We start from the raw sequence: 16622 nt of genomic DNA, 5'->3' as shown, positions 1-16622 counted from the left end.
GATCTGTCTTTGTTTGTGGTCCCTGAATCAATGACTATATTTATTATGTTATGGTCTGTAAAGGATGTATTTACTATTTCTGCCTTTTTACATTTGTTTGTAATGTCTCATAATATATGATCAATTTTTGTTAAAGTTCCACATAATACTGAAAACCATGTATATTCCTTTGCAGCCCCAGAGTAGATATCCTAAGTCTTTCAGTTCTTGTTTTTCCAGCAATTTGTTCAGTTCTATATTTTCCCTTTTATCTGTTAGACTCATCTAAAACTGAGAAGAATATTGAAGTCTCCTGTCATCATAGTGTCACTGTATATGTATTCTTGTAGCTGTTAACGTTTCCTTTATGAATTTGGATGCTAACACATTTGGACCATATACATTTAGTATTGATAGTGGCTTGTCTATGGTTTCTTTCAGCACAATGTAGTTTCTTTGTCTGTCCCTTTTTTCTCTTTTTAATGTTTGTTTTTGCTTTGTCAGACAGCATGTTTGCAACTCTTTTTTGGAATGACTTAATGCATAACAAATTTGTTTCTATCCCCACAGTTTTATTCTGTGTATGTATGTCTTTGTTTTTTAAACATGTTTCTTATAGGCAATAGATGATAGGGCTTTGTTTTCTTATCCATTCTGTCACTTCTTTTTGTTTTATCTACTCACATTAAAAGTTATGAGAGGGGCAGCTAGGTGGCACAGTGGATAGAGCACTGGCCTTGGAATCAGGAGGACCTGAGTTCAAATCTGACCTCAGGCACTTGACGCTTACTAGCTGTGCGATCCTGGGCAAGTCACTTAATTCCAACTGCCTCACCAAAAAAAAAAAAAAAAAGTTATGAGAGTTGGGTTTATATTTTGCTCCATTTGTCTATGTAGCTTCAGTTACTTTAGCTTAATCTTTTAGGCTGGCCCAGTTCTTATTGGCTCTCTTTCCCACTCCCCTAACCCCTGCTTTCTGTTGGTTATTCCTTTCCCTTTGGAGTTTTATGTTAGCTCCTTTTTCCTTCTATCTAATTATTTCTTTCCTTCTATTTTTCCTTTCAGTCAAGTAGATTTCCTTTACTTCTCCCCTTCAATCAGTCCTGTTGGTTTCTTAAATTGAATTTTCCTTCTTCATTCTCTTCACTATCCCTCCTCCCTTTCTGCCCACTCGTAGGCCCTTATGCTTATCTAGTCCTTTTCTATTCTCTGCATTCTTGATGGAATCAAAACTTCAAAGATATCCAATCTGGACCCTCCCCTCTGAATAGTTTCTGCCATTTTATTGTAGAGCTTTCTCCTTAATCTTTCTTTTCCCTTGTGCCTCATTCCATGAAAGTTGCCAGTTCTTGCAGGTGACAGTGAGAACACTCCCATCCCCTCACGTCCTTGATTATATAGCCTACTAGTGAGTTCTATGCTCTCCCTGGTCATCTTTCTTCACCATTTGCCTTAAAATCTCCTCCATGAGTCCATGCCCTCCTACTCCCTCAGTATTAGCAGCCTCCAGAAGCTCCTCACATTCTAAGGCAAGATGAATGGTATAACACCCAAAACAAGGCTTCCATCTCCCGTCACATTCATTTATCCCTTTCTTATTTCAGTTGTCTGGGATGTAGGAGAAGCAAATAATTTCTTCAGGTATGACTTTCTTCCTAAAATGTTTCATGTTTCTCTTTATTATTGAATACTTATCTTTCATTCATTAAAGGTGATGCTCAGATTTGGAGTCACTCAGGTCACTCAGGGCTGCATCCTGAGCTCTACTGCTCTTCAGAACACATTATTCCATTCCCTTCTGAGTTTTCTGGCGGGTTCAGAATAGGTGCTGTTCACATCTCCTTTCTTTTGTATTTGAAGGTTTTCCTCCTAGTCACTTGCACAATCTGTTTTTTTCTCACTGGAATGACTAAATTTAACCACTATCTATCTTGAAGGTTGCAGCCTTGCTTTTTTTCTGGATTCTTTTAATTGGTATTTCATTTTTGTGTTTAGAAATTCTAGGCAGTTTTTTGTAGTATTTCTTGCATTAGGGCATTCAAGTTTTTTGACCCATTGTGTTCTTCTGGGAGACCTCTAATCCTTTAGTTCTCTCTCTACAGCCTGTCTTTGAGATTAATTTCTTTTTATTTCTGCTGTGCAGGCCTTAAATTCTGCTCTCACAATACTCATTTCTCTTACTCAGAAACAGCAAGTTGTGGTTTCATTTTCAACTCATATTACACAGGGTTGTCTGTCCCATCAAGTGTTGAATTATTTCCCTTTCTTTCGTGGTATTTATTCAAAGATGCTTGAACTTGTTTATGAGACCTGGAATCCAAATTTCCTTCTGCTATTAATGTTTTTCCTTCTTTCCTTTCTCTGTTAATGTTTTCCCTATTGATTTATCTATTTATGCTGAAGGTCTCTGAGTTTTCTTCCTTATGAGACCTTTGATTTCAGTCCCCCTCCCCCCACCTTATTTTTCCTTATTGTTCATTTTCTGACTCTGTCCCCTCTGGGGACAGGTTTCCCTGGGGGCTGGATCTCAAAGGGTCTCAGCTTCCTCCCATGCTGAGCAATTCATGGTTCACCAGCATAGATCACTGCTCCATGACTTTTGGATGGGCAGATCTGGCCCCACTTGGATGCTGGGCTCTTTCCCAAGCTTAATAGAGTGCCACTTAGTAGACTGTATCTCTCCCCCCACCCTACACCGCATCCCCAACCTTCCAACTAAGTGTCCTGGCCTGTTCTTTCTGTTCCTTGAGTCTCTGTCCCAGCACAACAGAGCACTGCTACACTGATGCTCTTGCAGCCCGGGATGATTTTTATCCTTTAGAGTTTGGATCTCCCTTCTCTACAAGAAGGAGAGGAGCAGGAAAGGGGTTGGAGTATATAAGTTATTCTCTACTTCTCTCTTTTTTCCCCCCTCAATTAAAAAAAAATCTAGTATTTATTTTTCCTCAATTACATGTAAATACAATTTTTTAAACATTCATTTTTAAAACTTTGAGTTCCAAATCCTCTCCCTTCCTCCCCCCCATCCCCATTGAGAAGGCAAGCAATTCAGTATAGGTTATACATGTTATAGTTATGTAGAACACATTTCCATATTAGTCATGTTGTAAAAGAAAACAGACCAAAAAAAAAAAAATAAAAAACAACAACAAAAACAACAACAACAAAACAAATCCTCAAGAAAAATAAGTAAAAGTGAAAAAGTAGACTTCAATCTGTATTCAGACACCATCAGTTTCTTCTTTGGGGATGGACAGCATTTTTCATCATAAGTCCTTTAGAGTTGTCTTGGATCACATATTGCTGAGAACAGGTGACCATCTTACAATATTGCTGTTACTTTGTAGACAATACATTTCGCTTGCATCAGCTCGTGTAAGCCTTTCCAGGTTTTTCTGAGAGCATCCAGCTCATCATTTCTTATAGCACGATACTATTCCATCACAATTTGTTCAGCCATCCCCACTTGATGGACATCCCCTCAATTTCCAATTTTTGCTACCAGAAAAGAGTTGCTATAATTATTTATGTACATATAGGTCCTTTTCCTTTTTAAATCTCTTTTCGGATACAGACCTAGTAGTGGTATGGTTGCACTCTATTTCAAACTTAGATATGTGCCCCTTTCCTTCTATTCCTTCACTCTCATGCAAAGACCTTTTTATTTTTAAATTAAAAAAATTTCAGTTTCAATTTCTCTCCCTCCCTTCTCCACCCATTGAGAATGCAAGAAATGATACTCATTATACGTACGAAGTCATGTAAAACATTTCCATATTAGCCATGTGGCCAAAAAAAAAAAAGGCAAGAAAAATAAAGAAAATGAAAAAAATGCTTCAATCCACATTCAAGAGTTCATCAGTTTTCTCTCGGAGGTGGGCAGCATTTTTCACCATGATTCCTTTGGAAGTGCGTGGATCATTGTATTGATCAGAGTAGCTAAGTTTTTCACAATTGATCATTATTATAATACCTCCATTATTACGTAGATTGTTCTCCTGGTTCCGCTTACTTTACTCTGCATCAGTTCATATAAGTCTTCTCACGTTTTTCTGAAGTCATCCCCTTTATTACTTCTTACAGTGCAATAGTACTGCATTACAAATATATAGCCAACTTGTTTGGCCATTCCCCAAATGACGGGCATCCCCTCAGCTTCCAATTCTTTGCTATCACAAAAAAGAGCTGCTATAAATATTTTTGCACATATGGGTCCTTTTCTTTTTTCCTTAATCTCTTTGAGGCACAGACCCAGTAACTGGTACTGCTGCGTCAAGGAGTATATGCAGTTTTATAGCCCTTTGGGCAGAATTCCAAATTGTTCTCCAGAATGGCTGGACCAGTTCACAGTGCATTAGTATACCTATTTTTCCACATCCCTTCCAGCAATTGTCATTTTCCTCTTCAGTCATGTTAGCCAATCTGATAGGTATGAGTTGGTACCTCAGAGTTGTTTTAATTTGCAATTATCTAATTATCAATGCTTTAGAATATTTTTCATATGACCGTTGATAGCTTTGATTTCTTCTGAAAACTGTTCATATCCTTCAAACCTTTTATCAACTGGGAAATAAATGGCTCTTATTTTTATAAATTTGGGCTCAGTTCTCTATATATTTGAGAAATGAGACCTTTATCAGAGAAACTTGCTGTAAAGTCCCCTCCCCCCCAGCTTCCTGGTTTCGTTCTAATTTTTGTTGGATTGGTTTAATATAATCAAAACTATCCATTTTACTTACCATGATCCTCTCTATCTCCTTTGGTCATAAAATCTTCCCTTATCCATAGATCTGACAGGTAAATTTTTCCACGCTCCCTACTTTGCTTGTATCACCCTTGATGTCTAAATCATGTACTCATTTTCAGCATATCTTGGTATATGGTATGAGATGTTAGTTCAGGGGTGGGGAACCTGCAGCCTCGAGGCCATGTGTGGCCTTCTGAAAGGTCTTTGGATGTGGCCTTTTGAATGAATGTAAACTTCACAGAACAAATCCTTTCATTAAGGGGATTTCTTCTATGAAGTTTACATTCAGTCAAAGGGCTGCACCTGAGGACCTAGAGGGCCACATGTGGCCTTGAGGCTGCAGATGCCCCACCCGTGTCAGTGTATGCCTAGTTCCTACCAGATTATTTTCCAGTTTTCCTAGGAGATTTTGTTGAATAATGAGTCCCTGCCCCCAAAGCCTGAATCTTTGAGTTAATCAAACACTAGGTTACTGTGGTCATTTACTGTGTATTGTGTACCTTAAGAGAAGTAGCTGGTGACACAGTGGATTGAGCACTGGGCCTGGAGTCAGGAAGACCTGAGTTCAAATCTAGTCTTAGACACTTCTTGTGTGTGATCCTGGGCAAGTCACTTAACTTCTAACTGCCTGACAAAATGGATCCATTGGAGAAGGAAATGGCAAACCATTCTAATATCTTTGCCAAGAAAACCCCAAGTGAGGTCACAATCAGACATGTCTGAAACGAGTAAACAACATTAAGCACCTAATCTATTCCACTGATCAACCACTGTTTCTTATCCAGTACCAGTCTGTTTCGACGACTACCATTTTATAGTATAGTTTGAGATGTGGTATTGATAGGCTGTCTTCCTTCACTTTTATTTATTTTGCTTTTTTAAGAGACATGCCCAGGGTCACACAGCTAGTAAAGTGTCAAGTGTCTGAGGCCAGATTTGAACTCAGGTCCTCCTGACTTCAAGGCTGGAGCTCTATCCACTGTGCCACCTAGCTGCCCCTTTTCCTTCACTTTTATGCAGGCATATCTTATTTTATTGTGCTTTGCAGATGTTGCTTTTTTTTTCTTTTAAATAAATTGAAGCTTGTGGCAACCCTATGTTGAGCAAGTCTATCAGTGCCGTTTTCCCAACAGCATGTGCCTGCATCATGTCTCTGTCATGTGTTGCTAATTCTTGCAATATTTCAAATGTTTTCATTATTATTATGTCTTATCTCTGATCAGTGATCTTTGATGTTACTATTGTAATTGTTTTGGGGCACCACAAACCATGCTCACATAAGAGGCGAACTTAATTGATAAATATGGTGTGTGTTCTGACTGCCCCACTGACTGGCCATTCCTTCATCTTTCACCCTCTCCTTGAGCGTCCCTATTCCTTGAGACAAAATAATATTGAAGAATATTACATAAACTTAGCTGAGAAAGCAGCAGCAGGGTTTGAGATAACTGACTCCAATTTTGAAAGTAGTTCTACTGTGGGCAAAATGTTATCAAATAGCATCACATGCTACAGAGAAGTCTTTCCCAAAAGGAACAATCAACTGATATAGCAAACTTCATTGTTGTCTTATTTTAAGAAATTGCCATAGCCACCCCAGCCTTCAGCAACCACCACCCTGATCAGTCAGTAGCCATCAACACTGAGGCAAGCAAAAAGTTTATAACTCACTAAAGGCTCAGATGATAGTTAGCATTTTTTAGCAATAAAGCATTTTTTAGTTAAGGTATGTGTGTTTTTTTAAAGACATAATACTACTGCACACTTAAAAAGATTATAGTATAGTATAAACATAACTTCAATGTGCACTGGGAAATTAAAAAATTTCTGTGACTCACTTTATTGTGATATTTGCTTTACTGCAGTGGTCTGGAACCAAACCTGCAATATCTCTAAGGTATGGCCATAGTGGATTGGCCCACCTATGAGCAATGAATATTTCTCCAATTGTTTAGATGTATTTATTTGTGTGAAAAGTGTTTTCTAACTGTGTTCCTCTAGTTCCAGTGTGTGTGTTGGCAGGTAGATTCTCAGGTATTTTACACTGTCTGCAGTTATTTTAAATGGAATTTCTTTCTATCTCTTTCTTCTGGGTTTTGTTGGTATTGTATAGAAATGCTGATGATTTATATATGGATTTATTTTATATTCCTGCAGAGATCTTTTGCAGCACAGAATGCAACCAGAAGATATGGAAAGTCTGAGATGAGTGAGACAGCAGGGATGATAGGAGGGGAATTGCTCTTATGTGTTTATATTAGAAATCAATGTCTCCTATATTTTGGAAATAGATGCCTCCTCCTATCAGAATGTAAGCTGCTTGAAAGAAGAGACTGTTTTTGCTTTTTTATTTGTATCCTCAAGGCTTAGCACAATGTTTGGCACATAACAAAGTAAGCACTTAACAAAGGGTTTCCCAACCTAATGCATGACTATCTTCAAGGGGTTATGAGAAGCCTGTCAAAGAAATATGGGGACTATTTAGCAAATAACTCTATTATCCTACTGAAATATTAAAAAATAGTAGGGTTAGTGGAAAAAATTGGATTGTGAAGAAGGGCATGAGGAAGAAAGTGAGGGAGCACAATAGCACATCTGCAAAATCTGAAAGACTGCTGATGGACTAATTCCTTCTGACCGAACCAAATGAAAATCAAAATGGGTTTTGGACATAAGGATCTTTTAATATTAAGCTAGGGGAAAAAAAATCAGTGACAGTGACCCAGTAACAGAGCAACTGATTTCTGCAGTGACCTGAAACTCTAAAGTGATTTCCCATCAATAAAGTCACAAAATTTTTGGCATAACCTTGAAGAAGCATATTTCATTCTTCCTAAACATGCTCATAATTCCATTTATAACTACTTATCTCTGTGAATTAGAATTTTCTGTCTCATTCTTAAAGAGGCAGCTCAACATGATAACTGGCTTTTTCAATACTTATACTGAGACCAAAACTGTTAATTGCCAAGAAACAAAATCAAGGGTCTCCCAAATGAATTCATTTGACTGTTCTGATAAACATCTAATAAAATTAAGAAACTAAAAAATTTTACATACTAAATAAAGTTTTCTTTATGAAAAATTAATCTCTTATTTCTCATAGTAATAGTTTAACCAAAAGCAAGAGAGTAGGGTGACGAAAAAAGGTTGGGAATCCCTGGCTCAATAAATGCTTTTTCATTCATGATTCCCAAACTGTCCGATAAATTTATTGCCTTTTAGTACTGTCTTTATATAAGTTGTTGTTGTCATTCTCTGTATGTTTCCTTGCTTCTCTTTCACTTTTAAAAGCCCAATTCAAAGGCCTATAAGAAGTCTTCTTTGATCTCCCTATTTAGTAATGTTCTGTTCTTTTAGACCTTAAAAACATTTTTTAAAGGAGAAAAATCACAAAACTTTGCTACCTGGGTCCACTACAACTTTATGTTACATAATCTTAACTGGGTCCTCATGACTTCAGAGTAATCCTTTTATACCTCCCTAACTGATTCACTATCCCACTCATCATAGTGGCTTTTAATCCCTCCTCAAACTTCACACAGCCTCTACTTCTTCCTACCTCTCAGCTAAGGACCTTGACTCATATATATTTCACTGAAAAAAGTGAGGTCATTCATGGAGAGCTTTCTCCTCTCCTTAAAATCTCGCATCACTCAGATGCCTTCTTTAATTTCCTCTACCTTCACCCATGTCTCATTGAAGATATGGCTCTTCTTGCCAAGGCAAACCCCTCTATGTGCTCAAGTGATCACATTCCATCTCATCTTCTCCAGCAGATTACCTCCCTCTAATCCCTACACTGTCATCTTCAATCTCCCCCGTTCACTGTTTGCTTCTCTATTTGCCTAAAAACATACCCATGTCTCCCTGATTGTCTTATGTGCTCCTTCCCTTTCATAGCAAAATTTCTTGAGAAGGCTTTCTACAATAGGTACCTCCGTTTCCTTTCCTCTCACTATCTTCTCAACTCTTTACAGGTCTGCTTCTGACCTCAACATTTTGGGAACTGCTGTCCCCAAAGTTACCATTATTTCTTAAATTGCCAAATCTAAAGGACTTTTTTCAGTTTTCATCCTTCCTGATCTCTTAACCTTTGACATGGTTGCACTCTTTCCTCTCTGATACTTTCTTCTCTCTAGGTGTTTGTGATATTGCTCTATCCTGGTTTTCCTACCTATCTGATTGCTTCTTCTCAATGTCCTTTGCTAGATCTTTGTCTATGTCAAACCCACTAATGGTGAGTGTTCCCCATGGCTCTGTCCTGGGCCCTCTTCTCTTCTTCTTCTATACTATTTCATTTGATGATCTCATCAATCCCATGAATTCAATTATCATCGCTATGATGACGATTCTCAAATCTACTTATCCAGCCCTAACCTCTCTGCTAACCTCTACACTTGAATCTCAAATTGCCTACTGGATTTCAAACTCCAAAATGAACTCATATCTTTCCCCCCAAACCCTCCTGTCTTCCAAACTTCCCTAATACTATTGAGGGTACCACCACGCTCCCAATCATCCAGGCCACCAATCTAAGTGTCATCCTTAACTCCTTAATCGCTTTTATTCCCATTGCCTCCCACCCCAATCCAATCTGTTGTCAAGGCCTGTTGATTTGACCTTTGTAGCATCCCTTGATTTCTTGCATACACTGCCTTCTCTCCTCTGACACTGGCACCTTACTGGTGCTCCCTCTACTTGGACTATCACAATAACCTTTTGATTGGTCTCCCTGCCTCAAGTCTTTCACTACTCCAGCCTACCTTCCACTCAATTGTCAAATTGATCTTTGTAAAGTAGGGGTCTGATCGGGTCCCTCCCTATTCGAGAAATTCTAGTGGCTCCTTATCAGTTCCAGGATCAAATATAAAATCCTTTGCTTTGCATTCCAGTGACACTGGCCTCCTTACTGTTCCATCTTCCAACTCTTTACCTTTAAACTAGCTATCCTCCATGCTTGGAATTCTCTCCCTCCTCATTTATTTCTACCTCCTGACTTCCCTGGCTTCCCTCAAGTCTCAGCTAAAACAGTAACTTCTATAGAAGACATTTCCTGATCCCACTTAATTCTAGTTTTTTCCTCTGTTGGTTACTTCCAATTTATCCTGTATATAGTTTGTTCATACATAGTTGTTTGCATATTGTCTCCCCATTACACTGTAGAGTACCTGAGAGAAAAGACTTTTTTTTTTTGCCTTTCTCTGTATCTGCAGCACTTAACACAGCTCCTGGCACATAACATGCCCTTAATAAATGCCTGTTGAATGACATGCATTATTTTGCATTAGAGTTATCTATGCATCTGTTGAATTTCTTGCGAGCAAGGATATAGCCTTTTCATTAAACAAAAACAAACAAAAAATCTACAACACTTCTCTTAAACCAAGCTCATTCATGACTAAATTATACATTGACTTATTTTAAGCTATACAAGAAAGTCTACCATACTTCCAAATATTTGGTTTTTTAAAAAGAGCTCACCATTCCATCAGACAACCTATCCATTCCAACTCCACAACAGTTACCGTTGGTGAATCCTGTGAAGAACCATCTTGTGTTTCTTCTGGATCTACTGATGGAATTTACTAACAAAAGATTGTCACACTTGGCCAAAAATAATTGAGGAGGCCAGTGTGAAAACAAAGATGTCTTTTCTACATAATGTGTTACGTAAGCTACTCAAAAGAATGATTCATTTCTAATTTAAAGACAATGCAGCAGTGAAGATCTGCCAAATGACTGAAGATCACCTAGCTTTGGACATGTGTTATCTTAAAATTCTTCTGTAAGCAATGATAATCAACACAAACATTCAGAATAATTTTAAGGATCTCTTTTTGGTAGCATTAAATAATTTCTGGATGAAAAATAAGCTTAGCTTAATTTAAACTGTGCAACTCAGTAGAAAGTGGAGGGTAGAAGAAGCAGCACTGCATCTGGAATCAGGGGGCCTGGGTTCAAATCCCAGCTATGGCACTTACAGGGTAGGTTGTTTTGGCCCCTCTGGGGCTCAGTGTCCTGTAAAATGAAGAGGTTGAACTAGATGAGCTCAAAACTCTTTCTAGTTCCAAAGCAGATATGATGGCCTGGTTACACGCACTCTGTGTGAGAACATGGTAGGTGGCAGCCATGAAGATAATTTAACTAACGAATGACAAATCAAATTTTTCCAAAATTAGCTGTAGACCACCTTTACTGAAGTCCTTCCCTGATGCCTCATTGTGCTATGGAGTTGACCCTGGTAAAAATGACTTTAGTGGAACACAAGCTCTGGAGGACCCTATGCCAAACTGAAAAGGCTCTGAATATTGAACTGTTTGTCATCTGGGAATCAGTTTAAGTTCACAGAGGTGTGTCACCAGATTAGCCATAGAGGGATGAATTTTTTGGCCAAAGCAACTGTTTAAGACATTCTACAAAGTTGTAGAAGTATGATCTGTGATGATGGATAGAATACCCACAGCAATGAAATTCCCTTTCCCTAAATAATAGTAATGATAATAATAATGATGATGATAAACAATAGCATTTACATAGTTCTTTAGGCTTGAAAAATCCTAACATGTTGACTCATTTGATCTTCACAACTCTGTGAGGATGGTACTGTTATTATCCCCATTTTATAGATAAGGAAACCTGATGAAGAAGGAAAAGTGTGTAAATGCTTCCTAGCCCTAGTCAGATTCTTAATTGCTTGTCAGTCCACAATATTAAGAAGTTCTGGGGCAGCTAGGTGGCACAGTGGAAAGAGCACCAGCCCTGAAGTCAGGAGGACCTGAGTTCAAATCCGGCCTCAGACACTTACAAGCTGTGTGACCCTGGGCAAGTCACTTAAACCCAACTGCCTAAAAAAAAAAGGAAAAAAAAAGAAAAAAAAAAGAAGCTCTAAGTTCTCTTGTGAACTTATCATCCTCTTTCTTACAGACAGAAAAGATACCTTTGTCTGCTATGCTGTACCTAAACTTCTAAGCCTTTTAAGTCCTATGAAAATATCCCACAGTGATGATGAGGATATACAGTTACTCTTAATGACCTCTGTTGTAGGAGACATATCTTAAATTATGATTCTTCATTTACAAACTCAGGATACTTTGAAATAGAGGGATTTAACTACAAAATAAATACCATACTTCTTGGTCATAAAAAAAAAAACCAACTCACCTCTCTTTTCTTCTTCTCGTTTTAGTTTATCTTCCTCTATTTCTTTTGGTAACTTTTCCTTTTTCTCTTTCTCCACATCATTATGGAGATGCTTTGTTGTATAACTGAGTGCTGGTGAGAGAAGGATCTCTCCATTCTTGCAGAGCTCGTCACGGATTTTAATAAAGAATTGCTGAAGTTCTACTGCATCTTCGTATATTTCTGAATCCGTCCTGGAAGGACACAGGGTACATTTTCAGTTGAATTATTATCATTACCCTTCCTTTCCTATCTCCTCTCATACACACCAAATAGCATTAAAACAAGCATTTGTTTTGAGTTATATTGAATACAATTCAGGTACAGGGAAATAATGTGGATACATTTCTAAAGTACTGCTAAAAAAATTGGCTCTTACCAGTTTAACTACTATTTGTAATGTGGTCTGTTCATTTCATATCACATATGGCATATGTTCAACAAACAGACCAATGGCTTCTCAAATTGAAAGAAGCATCCAAATTCAAATATTCAAGGGGAAATCATATGTTTCAATTATTATGAGGTTTTGTTTTAAGGCTTGAAGGGGCTTTTGGTAGATCCAAATATACCAAAGCTAGCATCTAAATGCTTGCTACATAGGACATACACTTCTAGATTTTACATAATTCTTATGGGTGGCTAGCATAGGCTTTGACTCTTTATTGGCTGTGTGGGCTAGTGGGATACAAAGTGAATATTCAAAAATCTGAGTTATAAGACAAGGAATTAGAAGGGGTTCTGATAACAGTTAAATAACTTTTTTTTTTTAAAGGCATTAACATCAATTTTATTCCCAAATACCAGTTTTCATTTTATTTTCATTGTTGTTGAGAAAAGACAATTTCTGGACAACTGGGAGGATGTGAGCAGAAACTGAATCTCAGAAAGGTTAAGTGACTTGGTCCACGGTCATATCACCAATAAAATGTCAGGCCTGATTCACACCCAGGTGTCCTGACTCAAAGTCCTACTCAACACTATGCTACCATGTTACCTCTAGCAGTTTGCTAAACTTTTTTGGGCATCAGTTTTCTTATACAGAAATGTGGTGGCTGATATAAATATAAATAACTTTGAACATCAGGGCCTGAAAATTATCCAAAATGCTAGTTGTCAGTCAAATATTCTATTATATAATTATGGAATCATTTTGTCAAGATATGAGGAAAGGACACTTCTGTGTCTCCATGTCATCATGAGAGGAGCTGGGAGTGGGTGGGTAGAAAGAGGAAGGAGATGCTTGTTTTTATTAGCTGTTCCTGGGACAGGGACAGCAGCAATGTACACAACAGGGTTAAGTCACAAGTGCCTCTAATCAGAGGAATTCAAAGAATAAAACTACTATTAAGCTATTACCTGAAACTTAAACTGTTTTCTTAGGAACAAACAGAAGAGTATGGTAAAGAACTTGATGAGGTTTCGCTTGAAAGATACCTAAACACAATCCTTTTTGGGTACAGAAGTAGTGATCACTCTCAGAAATGAAAGCCATGTTTTCCAGGAAAAGTGTTATGGGTACACATGAATGCCAAATTCAACTCTGATGTGTGTTTCGGGTATTCTGAAATCTAGTTATTGAAAACATCAAATGGATAACTGCAAGTAAATAGTTTGTAATTTTAAGTTAAAAGCTAATTGTATATTCAGTGACTACATCTCAGAATAGGCTGGTAACTCTAATAGAAGAACTCTTGTGTGAGGGGGTGGTAAAGAAGCTTTCTTGGTGTAAATGGCACCAGGTAATCGACAAATTAACTTTTAAAAGAAAATGAGCCGAACAATGAGTTAGCTTTCTGTGTTTTTCTCATATTGAAGGGAAAGGTGGAATAAAAAGGTAAAAATAAAAGACCAGATTTTATTCTAAGGCAAGCATTCTGACTAATTTGTGGGAAACCTTTTCAAAGGAAGAAGATGATCTGAAGAAAGAAATGATGAACTTTTCTGGGTCCCTGCTATACTTCCCTTGTTCCTGACTTTCTGCGTATCACACAGGTCTAAAAGCAGCAGGGCAGAGCACTTACCCTGAAGCAATGCCAGAAGATGAAGGTAGAGAGTGGCCAAGTGTTTGAAACTAAAGATCAAGTAGAAAACACCAGACATTTTCCTGGAAAGTAATGAAGGCTTCCCTCTACAAGTCACCCTTGTACTTTTACGGAATGCTTCCATTCAACAACTTATTCAAGTATCTCCTCTGCCAATATAATGAAATGCAGAGGGCCAAATGCTTTGTTTTTAGTCACCTACATTGGTAGCCATCTTTTAAAATCTTTTGTTCTACTAAATTCATGTTCAAATTGAACCACGAAGCTCCTTTACTGAGTTCTGAATCATTCCCCTGCCTGCCCAACAGACATCTAGGGAATGTCTGCTGTGTGCAGTCACTGTCAGGTTCTGGGATGAAATCACAGAGAGTGGGAGAGGAAGAATTCACCAGCTCCTTGGTGAGCAATAAAGAAGATAAACCATGATAAAAACAACTAGCTAAAAAGGATGCCTCAAATCTACGAAGCCCATAGTGCTTCTCAGATGTTACTTGTGTGAAGATCTTGACAAACTATGCATTTATAATGATTCTTCTAATACTGTACCAAATGATGGACATGATTCCCTCTTTTCCCTTCTCCCACCTGAAGAACGTGTTCTAGTTTTACTAGATTCATGTACAGTCCATGGATTTCATCTCCCTAAAAACTGTTATGTCATTATTGCACAATTTTAGACTTGGGGGAGCTGTAACCAAACTTTCTGCAATCAGAATATCACCGAACAAGACAAGGTAGCTTCCTCCAGGTGATGATTTAGGAGTTGCAAAGAAGGCACACGATAGTCTGTGTGTAAGTGCAAGCAGTCTCTGAAAGAACTTGCTAGCACCAACTAGCCTGGAAACCACTCAGTAAGCCACTGAAATCTATTGGGAGAGGACACTGAAATTAGGGACAGGAATTTCTGATATCTGTGACTACTGACAATTTTGTCATAGGAGGAGATCTGAGCTTCAGTTACTTTGCTGGTAAAAAATATGAGTTGGATGAGATCAGGGGTTCTTAAATTTCCTTGTATCTCCATGGCAACTTAGTAAAGCCTATGGAACCCTTCTTAGAATAATTTTTTTTAATAATAATGACAATAATAACTAGCATTTACATAATGCTTTAAAGTTTGCAAAGTACTTTACAAATTTCTCATTTTATCCCCATAAAAACTCTGAAAGTTAGGGGTTATTATTATTTTCCATTTCAAGATGAGAACACTGAGGCAGACAGAGGTTAAGTGACTGGTCCAGGGTCACACAGCTATGTGCGGAACTCTGGTCTTCCTGACTAGGTCTTGTGCTCCATCCACTGCACCATCTAGATGCCTAATACATAAAACAAAATAAGATTACAAGCAAAACTAATTATATTGAAATGCTGTTATCAAAACATTAAAAAAATCAAATTTATGAGAGTTCATGGACACCCTGAAATCCATCCATAAAGGGGAGCCCACAGACCTCAAATAAGAACCTTTGTACTAGACGATCTTTAAAGTTCCTTCTAGTCCTAACCCATATGTCAAGGTTTTCAATCTCCTTAAATAACACAGAGGCAGCACAATGTAGTAGAGGGTGAACCTTGGAACCAAAAAAGACCCGTTGTTCAAATCCTGCCTGATCCATGTGAGCTATTTATTAGCAGGCATGTCATTCTTCCTCTCAGTGCCCCAGGCAGATCTCTACAAGTGTAAATTTCAGGCAAATGGCAACCTGCATCAGTGGAGGGAGTTCCCTATGTTGATGAAATCTAAAGTCTAGGATGACAAGCTGTCTCCAAAACAACAACCAGCAAACTCTTACCAAAACCCTAATGTAATGAAAGTACCAGCAAGGGGGTATGTCCTATGAAGTGCTAAAAGCAGCAGGTTATCCTCCTGCATGACTGTATCATTCATCATTCACAGATGTAAAGGAAACTCAGTCTCTGGAGGTGCCTCTAAATGATCCAGAGGGCATTTAGCCCAAGGCCTACCTGAACAGAAATCCCCTCTACAACATCTCTAACAAGTGGCCATCCAGCCTTCAATTCAAGGACAAACTACTATCTCTCCAGGTAGCCCTAGACTTCGACTCAGGGAGACAGGAATCTAAACCCTACCGGAGACCTGGACAAGTCACTTAACCTCTGTCTGCCTCAATTCCCTCATATGTAAACGAGGATAACAGCACCCACTTTCCAGGGTTATTGTCAGGATAAAATGAGATAACATTTATAAAGTGCTTTGAAAACCTTAAAGTGCTATATAAATGCTAGCTATTACCACCACCTCCACCACCACCATTTAGTAGATAGCCAATTCTATTTTTGGAAGTTCGTTCCCTTTTCTACATAACAGCCCATTATCCAAAGAAAGCAATAAACATAATACTTAACTATCTTTTAGCTCAGGGGTTCCTAAATTAGGGTCTGTGAACTTTAAAAAAAATATTTTGTTAATTATATTTCAATGTAGTAAGTTTCCTTTTTAACTCTTACATATTTTCTTTTATGCATTTAAAATCACTATTCAGAAAAGAGATCCACATGTTTTTATCAGACTGACTGCCCAAAGGGTCTATGACCTCCAAAAAGGTTAAGAATCTCTGCTTTAGCTCTTTACCAAGTATCTTTTTTTTTCTCCCAAGTATGCTGAGAAGCCATGTGGAATACATGAAAGGACCTTCAACTCAGAGTCC

General features: G+C 38.0%; 1 protein-coding gene across 17 annotated transcripts in view; it reads right to left on the bottom strand.

Annotated features, from left to right (window-relative positions):
* PBRM1 (polybromo 1) overlaps nucleotides 1-16622 on the bottom strand; it is a 120965-nt gene that overhangs the window by 30829 nt on the left and 73514 nt on the right. For all 17 annotated transcript variants that reach the window (XM_027837204.1, XM_027837214.1, XM_027837207.1 and 14 more), the window contains one exon: nucleotides 11891-12102. In XM_027837204.1, coding sequence (XP_027693005.1) covers nucleotides 11891-12102 — 212 coding nt within the window. The remainder of the gene's footprint in view (nucleotides 1-11890; nucleotides 12103-16622) is intronic.

This window comes from Vombatus ursinus, unplaced genomic scaffold, assembly GCF_900497805.2.
Source record: "Vombatus ursinus unplaced genomic scaffold, bare-nosed wombat genome assembly UNPS02014820.1, whole genome shotgun sequence".
In the NCBI taxonomy this organism is placed as follows: Eukaryota; Metazoa; Chordata; class Mammalia; order Diprotodontia; family Vombatidae; genus Vombatus; species Vombatus ursinus.
Note: the sequence above shows the minus strand (reverse complement) of the source record. Positions and strands in the feature narration are given on the sequence as shown.